The following is a 20,425-nucleotide window of genomic DNA, read 5'->3' on the forward strand; positions in this document are numbered from 1 at the left end:
ACAGTAGATTGATAAAGGACTGAGGTTAAAAAGCAAGAGGATAGGAAAAAAAAAATCATGAAGACTTTGCAAATTTTCATCTACTGCAATCCTTAGCAGATACAAACTGTTAACAAATTAGAAGGTAACAAATATCATCTTAAAAAAATCAGAGAATTTCCAAGTGATCCAGTGGTGAGGTCTCTGCGCTTTCACTCAGTGGCCTGGGTTCAATCCCCAGTCGGGTAACTAAGATTCTGCAAGCCACACAAACACAACGCAGCAAAAAAAACAAAAATCCACTCTCGGAACAGCCAAATACAATATAATATACTAAAATATATTCACTATTTCTTCTTTTTATTTCTGCTTCTGTGAATGAAAGATAACTTCTGAGCATCATCAATCCATATTATCCATCATTGTGTTTGACAGAGTGACAATAAACTCCACCTCTTTTCCAAATTTCACAAGACTATTAGCCTTTTTTTCTGCCTTGAATACTTACTTTCCTTCTAATTTTATTAGGTTTCTGGTGCACAGCAGTTATACATGTTTGCATCAATCTTTTTCTGTAATGTTTACTTCACTTGAGATAAGGGAGCAACACTCTTGAGCACAGAAAACTATTTTTTAAAAAGAAAATATGTCCCTTTAATTTTGCTTTTTTAAAATATATATGTAATAAAGATTCTGGGAAAATAAACACTATGAAATTATAAAGGTTAAATACTGAACCATTAATAAAGTATTTTCCCCACAATAAAATTGATAAAAGTCACATAAAACTGCAAAATGTAAAATAGTCTGCTTACGAGAATTTCCTCCCTTCAATGACATCCATGCTCTAATTCAATTTCATAAAAATGTTTATGACGTCTCTTGGAGGTTACAGAAAAAATTATTCTTAGGTGACAAAATTTATTAGGATTCCAGTAAAGAAAGCAGACCACCAATGGTAAAATTTTACCTGCAAAGAGCCTCAAAAGAAAAGCTATTTACTTCAAAAAAAAAAAAAAAGGTAGAGGACAAAGTATTTTTAAGTTATTTATTTCATAAAGCCCAAATTAGTTCTTCCCCCCCAAAAAAGTTCTTTCACTACCAATTCAATCATGTGCTATACTTTACCAACTTTTCATTACAAAGCAAAGACAGACAGACAGACATGGGAGTTTTTGCCAACTTTTATCTCAGTTAACCAGAAAAATGAAATTACCTGAATACATTCTAATCATTATACTTTTACCATAATATTGCTATCATTATGCAAAAATTTGTTAGAAGAAGAAATAATACAAAAGTACAGGCTTTGTATGAAATAGAGGGAAAAACACAAACAATTATAATTGTGAATTACCTCTTTATCAAGATATGACAATACTGACTCTGTCTCATTCAGAAGGGCAACACTGCATTTCCCCCTGTTGAAAGAGAATAAAAGTGAATAAATGCAAGAAAAGCCACCTTGCCTTCACAGAGATGATGTACACAAAGTTAGGAATATTCAAAATGTAAAGGTAGTATTGAGAAACTAGATGGCAGTTAGGACCATCTAGACACATATATACTTGGACTTAGTCTACATCTTGGTGTTATGGAACCTAAAAAACAAGGCTGTAGACATTTGTTGAAAGGCTAACCTGGGGAAGGAACGGTATTAGGCAGTAAATCCTTGCAACATAAAACATTTCACAGGTATTTCCTAACTCTTTAAGAAGAAAAGAAAGAAGAGTACATTGTAATCTTCAGACAAAGTTAGTTTTTGAATCTGTAAAGAGTTAATATGAGGTAACTTTATACAAGGGATTTTTAAAGAAATCACCAAAATAATCTTCAAATTTTCAAATAATCGCCTAAAATAATCTTCAAATTTTTATAGTAGCCACTGCATACAAGAACATAAAAATAATACACATTTACATCAGGATTACCTGATGTAACTATACCTTTATTGCTAACTTACCTTTATTGAAACTGCTCTAGTTTCAATAGTTAAAACTAGTTAAAATTTAAACACAAGGAACTCCTATAGAGCAAGGGGCAAATAAAGATCAACAGATTCACGGATTTTGAAGTCTCATGGCATTTACCTTTGATCATAGCTGGGTGTGTACTTGAAAATGAAATGCTGTTTAAAAAAGGCCTGTCTAGACCTGAGTAAAATTATGGTTATTCACGTAGTGGTATTTAATACCACTTTTAAAATTATCTTCCCAGCTTGAAAAATTCAGTATAGCTACAAATTTGACAGGAGAATTTTGAGAGACTATCCAAGTTACAGATATTGGGTCAGGGCTCACAAAATACTTTTTAAATGTCATAATATCACTTGGTTTTCTAAACAAAAGTAACTACTTGCTCCCCACGAATTAACAAGTAAAAACAAATGCATCAAATACACATTACATAGGAAGTTTGTTGTTGGATTATCAGAGTGAAATACAGTTCAAAGGAAAAAATTACCAAAAGCAAAAGTAAAACACTAACGCATAAGTCAAAAACCACACTAAGCATTTTGCAACTGTATGTTCCTTAAACCTAAATTAAAAAAAAAAAAAAGTTTTCCTCGCATCAAAATATCTTTCTCTGTTAACCATCTCAGATTGCTATCACTTCAAAAGGTTTCTCTGAGAGCATGTGGTACTTCTCTACTATCCTATCAAATCCGTAATTCGCTTACTGGGAGTTATGAAGGTTTTTTGTTTTTCCAATATATTTTATTCATGCATAGTACTGAAGCAGAAAAAATAACACCATTACTTCAGTGCATATAACACTCAAAATCAATAATTACCCAACATGCTCATGCAAAGTACAGAATTACGAGAAGGGGAACTGCTCTGCTGCTGTTAGCACATCTACTACTGCCATAGAAGAACTTCTATGGCCTGTGAATATGTGCTCACACATGCAAGAGTGCTTAAGGAACAAACGGATTTCCAAAAATAGTTTCATTTACTTCTCTTGCCTCAGTAACAGCTGACAAAGCAGTATTTCTAACATTTAATACTTACTCCACTTAGAAATCATAAAATCTTTTTTTTTAAGTTCTCTATAGTCAGGTTTAAAAAAAAAAATGGGAAGGAGCAGATGCTATAAATGTTATTTTAATAGGTATCACTTGAATTTTATAAGAGACACTGAAAATTCATAAAAAGAATACAGCATAAAGGTGCCTCCATACTGCCTGAAATGATAGAAGATTTTTTTTTTAAAGAATTATTCATTGATTTATGGCCACGCTGGGTCTTCACTGCTGCATGCGGGCTTTCTCTAGTTGCAGTGGTCAGGGACTACTCTCTAGTTGCAGTGTATCGGCTTCTCATTGTAGTGGCTTCTCCTGTTGCGGCGCATGGGCTCTAGAGCACAGGTACACAGGCTTAGCTGCCCCGCGGCATGTAGATCTTCCTGGACCAGGGATCAAACCCCATGTCCCCTGCCTGCATTGGCAGACAGACTCTTAGCCACTGGACCTCCAGGAAAGTCCATGAAAAAAGATGCTAAACTGAATCACTAAACCATTACTTTCATATTTACCTCAGTAAGTAAGGAAACACTGGTGATACTGGTTTTAGAGGCCCAAGATGATTACAAAACCAATAAAAGCAGACACCCCAATCAATCTAAAATGTAAAATATCTTTGGAGATACAGATTTTATGCAAATAGAAAGGATAATAGACAATTTTAATTTTTCTTTAATGTAGCTATACTGTACCTTTCCCCCCATTAGAAACAAAAATGTGACACTTAGATTTTCATGTACATATATTAACAGTTAACAAAGTAAGAGATTGAGTCAAAATTATTTTATGAAGTAAACATGAATATGTAATTAACACATGTACCACCACGCCAAGAGTTGTTGATAAACTAGTTTAAAAAGAGATTTAAAGTGTTGGCTTCCGTTATGCTGAACAAATCTTGGCTCACAGGAAAAAACATGATAAATTTTAAGCTAACTGCAAACTAAAGGAACTATTAACAAATTCTGAATATAGATAATGCAATTGTTTTATCCTGAATCTCAAGCAATGAACCTGTGTCTCTTCCACAGCACTTTAAACCATAAGGAATAAAGATACCAAAACATTAACAATATAAAACATAGGAAAGACTGTAACATTGAGAAAGATCACTCAAGGCCCATATAATCATTCATACTGCTTTTCGACAGGAAACCACACAGGAGCACAGAATTTCTACAGATAAGATATTTTCCCACATATGATTCAAAAGTTTTTTTTAAATATATTTCAAATAATATATATAAATATTCTATTTCAGAAACTGCAGAGTACAGGGACAGAGAAAAATGTAATTACTACAACACAATACAGCCCCATGTTTAATGGCAGGTGCTGGTCAGCCTGCAATCTGCTGTTTCCTTAACAAGATGTTAGCACAATCCCACAGGACTCAAAAACCTTATGTAAAATGTGCACCCAGGTTATTTTTCCTCTTATCAAAAGATGTTACCCATTTGTACAAGTGGAAAACAAGGAAGTTTAAATTAGCATCCATTTCCCCCACTATCTGAAGTCTTTCCTTCACTAACACACAGAAGTACAATGGTCCAGGACCTGGAAAAATGAAAATTTCTTAGTGTCGCATGAAGATAATTGAATCCAAATATCTTGGAAGGGATCCAAGAATCTATGTGGTTAACAAGCATGACCAAGTGATCCTTAGGCACAGTGAACATGAATTTTAAACCTGCCGTGTTCACTGAAAGCCATTATTTCTTCATTAAAGAAAGGTATTTTTCCATTAAAAAAAAAAGAAATCTTGCCATTTGCAAAAACATAGATCTAGAGGGTATGAAATAAATCAGACAAAGAGAGACAAACAGCCATGTGATCTCTCACTTACACGTGGAATGTAAAAACAAAAAAATAAAAGGAAAACAGACTCACAGAGAACAAACATGTGGTTGCCAAAGGGGAAGGGGCAGAGATAAGGGGGGGCAGTGGTGCACGGAGGCGGGCAGCAGTGCATGGGGGCAAATAGGTGAAGGGGATCAAGAGGTACAAACATCCAATTAGAAAATAAGTAAGTCATGGGAATGTAATAATGCGCAGCATAAGGAATACGGTCAGTGATACTGTAGTAACTTGGCATGGGGGACAGGCGGTTACTAGTCTTATTGTGATCATCTCGTAATGTATGCAAATGTCCAATCACTAAGGAGTACACCTGAAACTAACATAATGTTGTATGTCAATTACATTTCACTTTTTAAAATATGCAAAGAAATAATTTGCTGTTGTGGTGGGGTGAAGACGCTCAACATTCTTAGCCATTAGGAAAATGCAAAATCAAAACCACTGTGAGATACAGTTCATAGAAAACCACAAAGATGGGCTAAAATGAAAAACACAGACAATAACAAGTGTTGACATGGATGTGGCAAAACTGGAACACTAACACTTTGCTAATGAGGATACAAAACTGTGCAGTCACTTGAGAAAACAGTTTGGCAGTTCCTCAAAATGTTAAACACAGAGCTGCCATCTGACCCAGCAATTCCACAATACCATGAGAAAAGAAAACAGACATCCACACAAAAACTTCTGCATAGATGTTCACAGCGGCATTATTTACAATAGGCAAAAAGTAGAAACAATCCAAATTTCCATCAAGTGATGAATGAGCAAACAAAACATGCAGTTCTAGTCCAGGTCCAAAGGCCTGAGGATCAAGAGGGCTGCTGCTATAAATCTCAGTCAGAGAGGAAAAAACCGAGGTCCCAGCTTAGTCAGTCACAGAAAGGGAGAATTCTCTCTTTTACCTTTTTGCTCTTTGCAGACCCTCAACTGGTGGGAAGAGGTTTCCCTCACACTGGGAAAGACAAACTGCTTTACTCAGTCTACTGATTCAAATAATCTCTTCTGGAAACACCCTCATGGACAAACACAGGGTTTTTTACCCAGACATCTGAGTGTGACAGTAGCCCGGTCAAGCTGACCACTAATTTAACCACCACAATATCTCAATAAAGTCATCATTAAAATATATATATTATTCTTCATAACTAACAAGGTCATGAAAAACAAGGAAAGACAGGGACACTCTTACAGACCAGAGGACATGATGAAGACATGATGCCTAAAGGCAATGTCAGGGTAAATCCGGGAACAGAGAAAGGACGTCAGAGAAAAGAATGCATAATGTCTGAATAAAGTCTGGAGTTTAGTTAACAGTAATATACCTATGTGAATTTCTTACTTTTGATAAAGATGACATGATAAATAAACTGTAAACATTAAGCAGAAACTGAGTGAAGGGTACATGGAAACTCTCTGTGCCATCCTTGAAGCTTTGTTCGCAAATCGGAAAGTATCCCAAATTAAAAAGCTTACTTTCTAAGACTCCCTCCTTTCAAAAAAGTGACATCTGTGTCACTGGTCTTATGAGACCGATACTAGCCACAAAATGAATTCTGAACATTTTTTTCATATAAAGAATCACACCTGGTTCAGTGATTGGAAATTCAGCAAATAGTTTTACACACCATTTAATCCACTAAACACAATGAACAAATTTTTAAAAATAAAGTTCTAAAATTCAAAATGCTTTCAGAAGATTATGTTTCTCAACAGCAGCAATGTAAGACAGGACAAAAGAGAAGATTCAAAATTCTGAGGGAAATTATTTCCAAACCAGAATTATATCCCTAAACAAATCATCAGTCAAGTGTGAAAAACATTTTCAGATAAGCAAGGACTAAAATGTCTTACCTTTTAGAAGATTAATCAAAAGGAAAAGGCAAAACAATTATTAATTCCAAGGAAAACAAAAGGTTATACGAGACAATTATGTGAGGAATATTTATGTGCTCATAAAATAGAGATGATTATTAAGTTAAATAAAACTGTGATATGCTGGACAACAAAAGGGAATGGAGAAGAGGAAGAAAGAGACATTTCCAAAATTGAAAATGAATAGTAGCAGTGTAAGAGTAGTGTAAGCGCCAAAGTCAGTGTTAGAGAAGTTGAAAAGAACCGCAAAACAGGAAGCAGGCACATAACTGCCTGAGACAATTTTAGACAGCTATATACGTATATTTAAGGTGAAGGGGGAAGGTCCTAATTAGATCAAGTATATATATTTGTGTGTATACACACAGACACATACATGCACCAAGGGAGCAAGAGTTATGATGACATTAAATCAGGTTTTCTCAACCCTGGCAGCACCACTGGCTGAGTCAGTAGATGATAGGAGTCCCAAACCAGATGCGAAAACCAAAACTGTCCAGACTTTGTCAAATGTTCCTTAGGAGACAAGAGTGCTCCTGGATAAGAACACGATATTGATTAACCATGGTTTTCTTAACTATATCTTACTAACAAATATTTAAGGACTGCCTATACAAGTGAAAAAATATAATTTTCTACAATTTTGGATTATTAAAAGGAAGAGAATAAAGGACAAAGAAATCTGGACACTTTAAGTATTTCTATTCAAATACAGAATTTCTGTTGTTAATACTACTTTAACAGATGTTAACAAATAAAAGTTAAAGCAGGCCCCCAAGAAACAAAACAGAAAAACTGAAACAACTCTATGAGTAGGTGAGCTAGAGGAATAAAAAACCAAGAAGAGAAGGTTAAGCTTAATGTAATAGCTCAGTGGACTCTGTGAAGAAACATGACAAGCAGTGTTTTAGAAAGCCTCCTTGTGTTTATGGCATGTGGAGAGAACCAAAGCAACAAGATATGAATCCCTGATACTGATAACAAACATGAAAGAAACTTCCAAAGAGAAAATCAAGGGAAGAGAATCCTCTCTTGGTGCCACTTTCCCCTTTATAACTAGGACAAAGTGAAATGTTCAAAAGGCACTAGGAAGTACCTCTTCTCCAAGAAAAGATGACCAGTAAATTGTTTTGATACTAAGAAAATCTCGTAAGCGATTCTTTGTGTAACCGTGTGGAACAGCAGTACTGTTCCACAGTATAGCCTGGTATATACCCAGTGCTTTTCTTCATTATCATTTTAGTTGCAAAAGAAAACACTTCACTGTAAAGAATTAGCCTCCAACTAATAAAAATAAATGGGAAAAAAAGATAAATAAAATAAAATAAATTCCAAAATAAAATTAAAAAAAAGAAAACCCTTCAAGCACTAGGGTTAATCATTTCAAAGGAAAGATTACACAGCATAAACAAAACAGTTGAGAAAAAATGTGCTAAACATGTAGACTTAAAAATGTTAAATTGTGGTATGATTTTTCTCCAGTTTCTGATTTTCCTCCAGTCCTGCTTCTCCTAAAAGCCTAAGCATGCTAAGTAACTTCTTTATGCTACAGTCATCTCGTAAGTAGCACTACTTATGGTCTCAATAGCACTCTTCTGGCTAATTCAAATTTTGTTTACAGATACCAAGAAAATCGCAAAAATCTAACATCTTAAAATAAAAATACTGGCACAACGAAATGTACAGAAAGAAAATTGCTTTTATTAGTTTCTTTAACATTAGTAGTCAACTCTAGAGAGAGACTGCTAATTCACAGTGGGGTTCTACTTTATTATTTATACACTTTAAACTTAACATTACTAAAACAGGAGGGAAGGGGGCAGGGCACAACCTTTAAAAGAATGACACAGCCCGAGAACACAACACAAACTGATTAGAACCAAACAAGTCCAAGACGGCAGACATTCTAAGTCCACTAGACTCTGAACCTCAGTATACATGGAACAACAGACTGGCTCCAAACAGGAACAGGAGGACGTCAAAGCTGTATATTGCCACCCTGCTTATTTAACTTATATGCAGAGTACATCATGAGAAACGCTGGGCTGGAAGAAGCACAAGGTGGAATCAAGATTGCTGGGAGAAATATCAATAACCTCAGATATGCAGATGACACTACCCTTATGGCAGAAAGTGAAGAGGAACTAAAGGGCCTCTTGATGAAAGTGAAAGAGGAGAGTGAAAAAGTTGGCTTAAAGCTCCAAATTCAGAAAACTAAGATCATGGCATCTGGTCCCATCACCTCATGGGAAATAGATGCGGAAACAGTGGCTGACTTTATTTTGGGGGGCTCCAAAATCACTGCAGATGGTGACTGCAGCCATGAAATTAAAAGATGCTTACTCCTTGGAAGGAAAGTTATGATCAACCTAGACAGCACATTAAAAGGCAGAGACATTACTTTGCCAACAAAGGTCTGTCTAGTAAAGGCTATGGTTTTTCCAGTGGTCATGTATGGATATGAGAGTTGGACTGTGAAGAAAGCTGAGCGCCGAAAAATTGATACTTTTGAACTGTGGTGTTGGAGAAGACTCTTGAGAGTCCCTTGGACTACAAGGAGATCCAACCAGTCCATCCTAAAGCAGATCAACCCTGGGTGTTCATTGGAAGGACTGATGCTGAAGCTGAAACTCCAATACTTTGGCCACCTCATGCAAAGAGGTGACTCATTGGAAAAGACCCTGATGCTGGGAGGGACTGGGGCAGGAGGAGAAGGGGACGACAGAGGATGAGATGGTTGGATGGCACCACTGACTAGATGGACATGAGTTTGAGTAAGCTCTGGGAGCTGGTGATGGACAGGGAGGCCTGGCGTGCTGCAGTCCACGGGGTCACAAAGAGTCAGACACTACAGAGTGACTAAACTGAACTGATGAAGCACAAGCAGGAATTGAGATTTTGCTGGGAGAAATATCAATAACTGTAGATATGCAGATGACACCAATCCTTATGAGAAAGCAAAAAGGCTAAAGAGCCTCTTGAAGAAAGTGAAAGATGAGAGTGCGAAAGCTGGCTTAAAACTCAATATTCAAAAAACTAAGATCATGGCACCTGGTCCCATCACTTCATGGCAAATAGATGGGGAAACAATGGAAATAGTGACAAACTTTTATTTTCTTGGGTTCCAAAATCACTGCAGATGGGGACTGCAGCAATGTTATTAAAAGACACTTGCTCCCTGGAAGAAAAGCTACGACCAACCTAGACAGCATATTAAAAAGCAGAGACATTACTTTGCCGACAAAGGTCCGTCTAGTCAAAGCTATGGTTTTTTCAGTAGTCACATATGGATGTAAGATTTGGACCATAAAGAAAGCTGAGTGCTGAAGAATTGATGCTTTTGAAATGTGGTGTTGGAGAAGACTCTTGAGAGGCCCTTGGACTGCAAGGAGATTAAACTAGTCAATCCTAAAGGAAACCAATCCTGAATATTCATTAGAAGGACTGATGCTGAAGTTCCAATACTTTGGCCATTTGATGTGAAGAGTTGACTCATTAGAAAAAACCCTGATGCTGGGAAAAACTGAAGACAGGAGGAGAAGGGGACAAATAGAGGACAGGATGGTTGGATGACCAACTCAATGGACATGAATTTGAGTAAGCTCCCAGAGATGGTGAAGGACAGGGAAGCCTGGCATGCTGCAGCCCATAGGGTCGCAAACAGTCAGACACAACTGAGCAACAAGAATAAATTAGAAATATAAAACAGCCATTGGACTGAATGTGTCAGGCAAGTGTATGCTCCTCGGTTCTTTTTTCTTTTTTTTGCTCCTCGGTTCTGTCTCACCACAATAAAGATTTGGAGCGACGGACATTAAAGCCCTCGGCGCGGCACAGCTCTCAGGTCTTGGACAAACCATGTTATAGCTCTTAGACAAATCAGTGTTACAGCTCTATTTTATTTAGAAGGTAGCAGGAGAATCCATCTTCGAAGCGTGGGGGCATGCCAACCCAAAGACAGGAAGAGAGTGGAGGAGTGTGCCAGCGTGCAGGGGAGAGAGAGAGGGAGAGAGACACAGAGGTAGAGAGAGAGAAAAGAGAGAGAGAGAGAAAGAGCGCACGCACATGGGGGCGAGAGAGAAAGCGCTTTGGCTCCTCCTTTTATATGTTTTTTCCTCCCCCTGGGCCTGCCCTAGGCAAATTGGGCTTAGCCAGGAGTGCTGTTTGTTCTACCTGAGGTCCTCACTCCAGTCCTCGGACCTCCGTTTGACCTTAATTTGTTCTCTTTTCGCAGGCTTTTCCCTCCCTTGTCTTTTAGCCACACCCATTTTGGACTCCTGTTTCCTATTCTAACCACCTAACATTCCCCCCTCAAGAGACGGGAGGCCCAATTCTTTGGGAATAGAGGTGTTGAGGTCTCTCTGGCTACTTCCTGCTGAATTGGGACAGCGAAGGGTATTAGGCCTCCCCCTCTTGCTAGTCTCAGGCCTCAGAGTCCTCATAGCGGTGTCCATCTAAGGGTGAGTGATATTTTCCACGGTCGGCTGTAGTTTTGTATCTTTGTTGAACTGGCATCGCATGTTGTAGCTTGTTGACCTGGTGGCAGAGGCTTAGCTTCTATGGTCTCAAAATTGGAGACTACTGCATACCCGGCTCTTCTTTTTCCATCTAAGACAAAGCTGCTTCTATCAGTGTACCAGATTTCCTCAGGATTGGTCAGACGATCTTCCAACAATCTCTCTCGGGGTTTTCTCCAGTGGTCCAAGGTTTCTCCCACATCCAGTTGCACCCTTGGCTCCAGCCCCATGATGATTATCTGTGACAGGCGGGCTGGCTGGAGCAGGCCGCTTCAGTCCTGTTGAACCATCGTGCGGGAAGGCTTGGCGCCTGACCTTGAGGCTCTTGGGTCCTGAGGGCACAGTGCCACCCAGTGTCCCAGTTGATGGCATTTGTAGCAAGCCATGTTTTAGGAGACTTATCACAGTTTGGACACTCTTTGGCCCAATGCCCCGCCTGTCTACAGATTAGGCATTTGCCTCATGCCTTGTCCTTCAAGGACTTGGGGTTTGCCACAGGGCTTCCCTGAAGGGTGGCCAGCATCTGGGCATGCCTTGCCTCTTTCCTTCTCTCCCTCTCCTGGGCCTTGGCCTCCGTCTCCTGTTCTCTGATATAAAAAGTATTGGTGGCTGTCTGGATCATCTCATCCAAAGAGGCAGCAGGGTCCTGCTGCTGTAGCTGTTATAACTTAATTCTGATATCTGATGCACACTGGGACAGGAAAATCACCTGTCCCTCATAAGAGTGTAAGTCCAGATTGGTAGACTTTTGGAGGGCCTCTTTTAGCCTTTCCAGAAAGGCAATGGGGTTCTCGTTGGGCCCCTGAGTTACTGCTGAGACTGGGCACAGTCCCACAAGTAATAGGCTTCCTTCTATTTCCATGGGTAGACTTCCTTAGGGGTGAGTCTTTCTGAAGCTTATCCTACCCAGTACTGTTGCAACCTGAGAGCCAGGCATCCCCAGGTCAGGGTGCAGATCTCCAGGCAGGCTGAGGCATGACAGCCTCCTAGAGATTGAATCCCCGGGCAGGTCGAGGCGTGACAGCCTCCCGAGAATTGGGTCCCTGGGCAGGTCGAGGCATGACAATCTCCTGGGACCCCTGGGACTGGCGGATCCCCGAGCAGGTTGAGGCGTGACAACCTTTCGAGGACAAGATCCGTAGGCAGGTCAAGGCAGGTTGACCTCCTGGGACCCCTGGACTGAAGTTGGGGATCCCCAAGATCTCCAGTGTGACCAGTGCTGGGTAGGATTATGGGGTTGGATATTATAGAGTATTTCCCTCCCAAGGCCAGTTATTTTCTGGTTGTCCCTCCAGAAGATTGTAGAGGCAACACTGTGGGCCCGGATGGGGCTGAGGAAAGGAGCGTGAAACAGGAGGGAAGGAGGCAGAGCACAACCTGTGAAAAGCAATAGGGTACATCTTTATGATTGACAAGCACAACATAACAATGTCATAATTTATTTCACTATTTACTTAAAGACACTAACACACACACCTTATTGCTTCTATACACATTGTTTCTAGAAATAAACATAAGATTCTAGGAACATTAATGAGCTGGGGACTGCATAGGAGAGGAACAGTTTATTATTTATCCCACACTTTTATTTCTGAACTATATACATTATGTATCCCTTCCCCTCAAAATGTTCAAGTTTATAAATGAGGGGCCAAATCACTTTTCCTTAATCCTGACAACAAATTCACTGCTTTTGGATCCCAGGTTAGTCCAAGCATTAATCCAAATTGGGTACTATGCCCAATCTCAGTAATTCATAAATTCACTACGGCAAACTATTCCCATCAACATCCACCTACTGAAACCAAGCATGGCTCAGTTTCCCTGAGGTTCCCTGAATCCTAAAGGACACATCCACATAGTAGCTAATCAGGGAAGGGAGGACATGCACAATCAGAAGAGGAGCAGTCAAGAAACAATAGTGCAACCCTGGATCCAGATTCCACCTCCAGGAATAGAATAATATTTTTGAGTATTTTTTAGTTCTTTTGTAGGAACCAAGGCCCCCCCCACACCCATATGGAGGATGGCAACTTTGGGCTGAGTGCAAGATTCTTGGAGCACTGCTCTGGTACCTCACCATCATCCACTTGGAAGAAAACCACTGCATGCCCTGCAGCCCTCACTCCAAATTTTGCTGTAAAACTCCCCACAATCCACTGGGAAGTTCTGGGTTTTTGAGCATGAGCCACGCTCGTTATCCTTTCTTGGCCCTACAATAAACCTTTCACTGCTCCAAACTGGAACCTTTATCTGACCCCACTATTTGGGGTACACAAACTTTGTTTGGTAACACTACTAACTATAGTTTTACAGTCTTTGGAACACTTTTGTTTGTTTGTTTTTGTTTGTCTTTTGGCCACACCACATGAGAGATCTGAGTTTTCTGATCAGGGATCAAACTTACATCTTCTGTAGGAGAAGCACAGAGTCCTAACCACTGGTCCACCAGGGAAGTCCCCATATTTTATCTCTAAAAAGATTCTTCATATAGCTAACTGTTCTCTGTTCATTTATTAATTTCTGATATGTATGACCAACTAGAGAAAAAGTCTACCTTCAAAAATTAACTACTCAAGGTAAGTGAAGCGACGTGAAGTTGCTTAGTCATGTCCAACTCTTCGCGACCCCATGGTCTGTAGCCCACCAGGCTCTTCCGTTCATGGGATTCTCCAGGCAAGAACACTGGAGTGGGTTGCTATTTCCTTCTCCAGGGGATCTTCCCAACCCAGGGATTGAAACCAGGTCTCCCACACTGCAGGCAGATGCAGGCAGACGCTTTAACCTCTGAGCCACCATGGAAGTCCAACTCAAGGTAAAGCAAGAACCAAAAAGATTTTCAGATTAAACCTCTTGAAATGGATGAAAACATTTTTTTTAATGTTGAATAACTTAGAATCACAAAAACATTTTCAAAACAATTTCATAACTAGTTTCACAGAGACAAACAAGGATATAAACTCCAATACTGCAAAGTATTTTTACTTGGAGTCTCACAATAATAATGAACTAATGACAGGCAAAGCCCAGGGGCTATCTCCTTTTTTCTCAGATGCCTTTAAAACAATAGCAAGAGCATTAGAAACAAAAGAACCTAAAATCAGTACAATGAGAAGGTCATCAGCACATGAAAGATGTCAAAAAATTTTTAAAGACAGACAGGTAAGACAGACAGAGCACAGCAAACCAAAGCCCAGGATGAGCATTTTATTTAATAGGAAAACACTAGAGATATTTTCACTAAGATCATAATAAGGCACAAATGCCCACTTAACATTATTACTATTAAACATAGCATTGGTAACTTTACTTAATACAATCAGACAACAAACAACAATTGAGACAAGGTTCAAAACATGCACAGTGACCTGATGCTAGGGGGAATGAAACTGATCTACCCAGCAGAGCCCTGAAGAAATTCTAGTCTTACCTAGGAACATATTACCCAAAACACACCCAATCTCATCTGATCTCAGAAGCTAAACAGGGCTGAACCTAGTTCGTACTTGGACTGGACAGTAGGACAAAGCAGGACTCTGCAGAGCTCCTGGGCACAGAAGCCTGAGTCCCCTGTTGCTTGTTTGCAGGAACAGACTCCAGCCTCCTTGATGTTCCCTGAGTTCCAAAGGGCAGATTCAAACAGTTGCTAATCAGTGAAGGAAGGGTATACACAGACAAGGGAGGCACAGCCAAGAAACAATAGCACAGTCTTGGGGCAGGGTCCTGGTTCCACCTCAAATGATATTTGTAACAAATCACTTTTGAGCTCTTTACAGAACTAAAACCCCTAAAATGGAAAATGCCCGCATTCTTCATTCCAGAGTAGACCATCTGTCTGCTAAGTTGCTTCAGTCACATGCAGCTCTTTGCGACCCTGGCCCTCCTCCAGGGGATCTTTCCAACCCAGGGATAGAAACTGTGTCTCCTGCACAGGCAGGCAGGTTCTTTACTACCTGGGAAGCCCCAGACCATCTGAGACCAGATTAAAGGAAATCAGAGCAGATCAGCAAGAGACTACCTGAGACCACATTAAAGGAATGTAGGCTCTGCCCCAAACCAGTAATGCTGAAGAAGCTCAAGTTAAACGGTTCTATGAAGACCTACAAGACCTTTTAGAACTAACACCCAAAAAAGATGTCCTTTTCATTATAGGGGACTGGAATGCAAAAGTAGGAAGTCAAGAAACACCTGGAGTAACAGGCAAATTTGGCCTTGGAGTACGGAATGAAGCAGGGCAAAGGGTAATAGAGTTTTGCCAAGAGAACGCACTTGTCATAGCAAACACCCTCTTCCAACAACACAAGAGAAGACTCTACACATGGACATCACCAGATGGTCAACACCAAAATCAGATTGATTATATTCTCTGCAGGCAAAGATGGAGAAGCTCTATACAGTCAGCAAAAACAAGACCAGGAGCTGACTGTGGCTCAGATCATGAACTCCTTATTGCCAAATTCAGATTTAAACTGAAGAAAGTAGGGAAAACCACTAAACCATTCAGGTTTGACCTAAATCAAATCCCTTATGATTATACAGTGAAAGTGAGAAATAGATTTAAGGGACAAGATCTGATAGGCAAATGCCTGATGAACTATGGATGGAGGTTCGTGACATTGTACAGGAGACAGGGATCAAGACCATCCCCAAGGAAAAGAAATGCAAAAAGGCAAAATGGCTGTCTGAGGAGGCCTTACAAATAGCCGTGAAAAGAAGAGAAGCGAAAAGCAAAGGAGAAAAGGAAAGATATTCCCATTTGAATGCAGAGTTCCAAAGAATAGCCAGGAGAGATAAGAAAGCCTTCCTCAGCGATCAATGCAAAGAAATAGAGGAAAACAACAGAATGGGAAAGACTAGAGATCTCTTCAAGAAAATTAGAGACACAAAGGGAACATTTCAGGCAAAGATGGGCTCAATAAAGGAGAGAAATGGTATGGACCTAACAGAAGCAGAGGATATTAAGAAGAGGTGGCAAGCATACACAGAAGAACAAAAAAGATCTTCACGACCAAGATAATCACAATGGTGTGATCACTGACCTAGAGCCAGACATCCTAGAATGTGAAGTCAAGTGGGCCTTAGAAAGCATCACTATGAACAAAGCTAGTGGATGTCATGGAATTCCAGTTGAGTTATTTCAAGTCCTGAAGGATGATGCTGTTAAAGTGCTCACTCAGTATGCCAGCAAATTTGGAAAACTCAGCAGTGGCCACACGACTGGAAAAGGTCAGTTTTCATTCCAATCCCTAAGAAAGGCAATGCCAAAGAATGCACAAACTACCGCACAATTGCACTCATCTCACACACTAGTAAAGTAATGCTCAAAATTCTCCAAGCCAGGCTTCAGCAATACATGAACCATGAACTTCCAGATGTTCAAGCTGGTTTTGGAAAAGGCAGAGGAACCAGGATCAAATTGCCAGTATCTGCTGGATCACTGAAAAAGCAAGAGAGTTCCAGAAAAACATCTATTTCTGCTTTATTGACTATGCGAAAGCCTTTGACTGTGTGGATCACAATAAACTGTGGAAAATTCTGAAAGAGATGGGAATACCAGACCACCTGACCTGTCTCTTGAGAAACCTGTATGCAGGTCAGGAAGCAACAGTTACTATTGGACATGGAACAACAGACTGGTTCCAAATAAGAAAAGGAGTACATCAAGGCTGTACATTGTCACCCTGCTTATTTAACTTATATGCAGAGTACATCATGAGAAACGCTGGGCTGGAAGAAGCACAAGCTGGAATCAAGACTGCCGGGAAAAATATCAATAACCTCAGATATGCAGATGACATCACCCTTATGGCAGAAAGTGAAGATGAACTAAAAAGCCTCTTGATGAAAGTGAAAGAGGAGAGTGAAAAAGTTGGCTTAAAGCTCAACATTCAGAAAACTAAGATCATGGCATCTGGTCCCATTACCTCATGGGAAATAGATGGGGAGACAGTGGAAACAGTGTCAGACTTCATTTTGGGGGGCTCCAAAATCACTGCAGATGGTGACTGCAGCCATGAAATTAAAAGACGCTTACTCCTTGCAAGGAAAGTTATGACCAACCTAGATAGCATATTAAAAAGCAGAGACATTACTTTGCCAACAAAGTCCGTTTGGTCAAGGCTATGGTTTTTCCAGTGCTCAGGTATGGATGTGAGAGTTGGACTGTGAAGAAAGCTGAGCGCCGAAAAATTGATGCTTTTGAACTGTGGTGTTGGAGAAGACTCTTAAGAGTCCCTTGGACTGCAAGGAGATCCAACCAGTCCATCCGAAAGGAGATCAGTCCTGGGTGTTCATTGGAAGGACTGATGCTGAAGCTGAAACTCCAGTACTTTGGCCACCTCATGCAAAGAGTTGACTCATTTGAAAAGACCCTGATGCTGGGAGGGATTGGGGGCAGGAGGAGAAGGAGACGACAGAAGATGAGATGGCTGGGTGGTATCACCGACTCGATGGGCATGAGTTTGAGTAAACTCCGGGAGTTGGTGATGGACAGGGAGGCCTAGCGTGCTGCGATTCATGGGGTCGCAAAGAGTCAGGCACGACTGAGTGACTGAATTGAACTAAACCTAGGCTCTGCTCCACACCCTAATCTTGTCAGCAATCCCATCCTTGAACTGTTGCCATAAAACCCCTCATCAAATCCTTCCAGGATGGGACACAGTTTTCGAAGGCAGGAGTCCCCTGTGTCCCCACTTTACCTAGCCAAACAATAAGGCTATTCTTTTCTATCTTACCCAAAACTCTGTCTCCAACATTCAACTTGGCACCAGTACACAGAGGCCAAGTTTTCAGCATCAAGACTGCCAGGAAATACCGTGGGCTTTTACAAAGAAAAAGACAGAGAGACCAGAAAGGAAAATTCCAGTCTTAAGAACAGAACCTGGAAAAGTCCATTATATATGCTAACAGAAAGAAGTCTACCAGCAGTCTGTCCATATAAATGTCGCTCCTGTTTAGCCTCACTATTCCCTTAGTTTTAAAAAAGTATAGACCGCTATGAATCACCTAATATTTGCAAAAAGATTACAGAACAAAAGATAAATACAAAAAACTTTTTTAAAAAACCTGAAACTAGAGGAAACAGGGGTGACTTACACAACAAAGACAAATTTGAAGATACAATCAGAATGTTTAAAAACATTGGTGAGGATAGTACATTCATAAAACAAAAATAGGATGTATTGAAAAGGAATATACAGAAGACAAAACGTTGAGAAATTTTAAAAATATGGTTCCAAAATTAAAACATTACAAGATAGAAGATAAAATTCAAAGATTTAGCTCAAAACCAAAAACAAATAAGCAAGTTTTTAAAAAAACAAAAACAGGAGACAATCAATCTGAGAGATCTAACACAAAAACAAAACAAAACAAAAAAACTTAATAATTTGATTAAAAACCAGGCAGAGGAGATGAATCTCAAAAGAAGACATAAAGATGGCCAACAGGCACATGCAAAGATATTCAACATCACTAATTACTAGGCAAATATAAATCAAAACCACAATGAGATATCACCTCACACATGCTAGAGCTAGAATTGCTATTATCAAAAAGGCAAAAAATAACAAGTGTTGACAAGAATGTGGAGAAAAGGGAACCCTCATACACTGTTCATGGGAACTTGTGCAGCCACTATGGAAAATATTAACTGTTAACTGTTAATTGCTCAGTCACATTCAACTCTTTGCAACCCTATGGGCTGACTATAGCCCACCAGGCTACTCTGTTCATGAAACTTCAGGCAGAAATACTGGAGTGGGTAGCCATTCCCTTCTTCAGAGGATCTTCCAGACCCAGGGATCAAACCCAGATCTCCTGCATTGCAGGCAGATTCTTTACCATCTTGGGTTGGCCAAAAACTTCACTCATCCATAAGATGCTATGGAAAACCCTCAAAGAACTTTTTGGCCAACCCAATAGTATGTTGATTCCTCAAAGATTAACAATAGAATTATTATGTTATCAAGCTATTCCACTTCTGGGAATTCATCCACAGACTATAAAAACACTAATTTGAAAATGTGTGTATTCCCCACTCCTTGTTCACTGCAGGATTATTTATAATAGCCAAAAGATGGAAACACCTGAAGTGCTCATCACCGAATGAATGGATAAAAATGTATGATATATATGCAATAGAATATTAATCAGCCATAAGAAAGAAAGAAAGTGCTAAATCATGTCCAACTCTTGAGACGCTATGGACTATGGCCCTCCAGCCTCCTCTATCCATGGGATTCTCCAGGCAAGAATACTGGAGTGGGCTGCCATTTCCTTCTCCAGGGGATCTTCCTGACCCAGGAATAGAACCCAGGTCTCTAGCATTGCAGGCAGATTCTTTATCAACTGATCTATGTGGGAAGCCCAATCAGCCATAAAAAAAGATGAAATCTTGCCATTTGCCACAACATGGATGGACTTTGAAGGTACTGTGAAAGTGAAATAAATTAGAGAAAGACATACACTCTAAGATTTCACTCATATGTGGAATCAAACAGATGAACAAAAAGCAAAATAAAGGAACAAACCAAACACATAGATACAGAGTAAAGAAGAGTGGTTACCAGAGGGAAAGGGGCCTGGGGAGGCTGAAATGGGTAAAGGGCATCAGCTGTCTGGTAACAGAAACTAAACTCCAGTGGTAAGCACACTGCAGTGCTAGTGAAGAAGAAATATAATACTGTACACAGGAAACTTATATAATGTTAGGTGCCAGTGTTATCGCAAGAAAAAAACAGTAATATAACAAAGGCTGTACTAAATTTTTTAAAAAAGGCCAAAACCACTGGCAAAGAGAAAGATGTAAAATATTAGGGGAAAAAAGCTCAGCTACAAAGACAGTTGTCTTCCAATTAAAATCATCTACCTCACCACCAGGGATTCCCTCATAGCGCAATCGGTAAAGAACCTGCATGCATTGAAGGAGACCTGGGTTCGATTCCTGGGTTGGGAAGATCCCCTGGAGAAGGGAATGGCAACCCACTCCAGTATTCTTGCCTGGAGAATCCCATGGACATAGGAGCCTGGCAGGCTCCATGGGGTTGCAATAGTCGGACACGACTTATCGACTAAACCACCACCACCACCTCACCACCAAGGTCATCACTGAAACTGCAGAAAACAATGGGTAAGAGAATTTTAAGCTTTTAACAAAGGGAAATTTGGG

The 20,425-nt window shown here is 39.9% G+C and overlaps 1 protein-coding gene across 10 annotated transcripts in view; it reads right to left on the reverse strand.

The window, feature by feature from the left end:
- Nucleotides 1-20,425, reverse strand: part of MTA3 (metastasis associated 1 family member 3) — a 196,708-nt gene that overhangs the window by 120,102 nt on the left and 56,181 nt on the right. For all 10 annotated transcript variants that reach the window (XR_006343568.1, XM_043918149.1, XM_043918144.1 and 7 more), the window contains exon 5: nucleotides 1,337-1,400. Coding sequence is in view for 9 of the 10 variants with exons in the window: in XM_043918149.1 (XP_043774084.1) it covers nucleotides 1,337-1,400 (64 nt within the window). In the remaining variant the exon portion in view is untranslated. The remainder of the gene's footprint in view (nucleotides 1-1,336; nucleotides 1,401-20,425) is intronic.

This window comes from Cervus elaphus, chromosome 11 (assembly GCF_910594005.1).
Source record: "Cervus elaphus chromosome 11, mCerEla1.1, whole genome shotgun sequence".
NCBI classification, from domain to species: domain Eukaryota; kingdom Metazoa; phylum Chordata; class Mammalia; order Artiodactyla; family Cervidae; genus Cervus; species Cervus elaphus.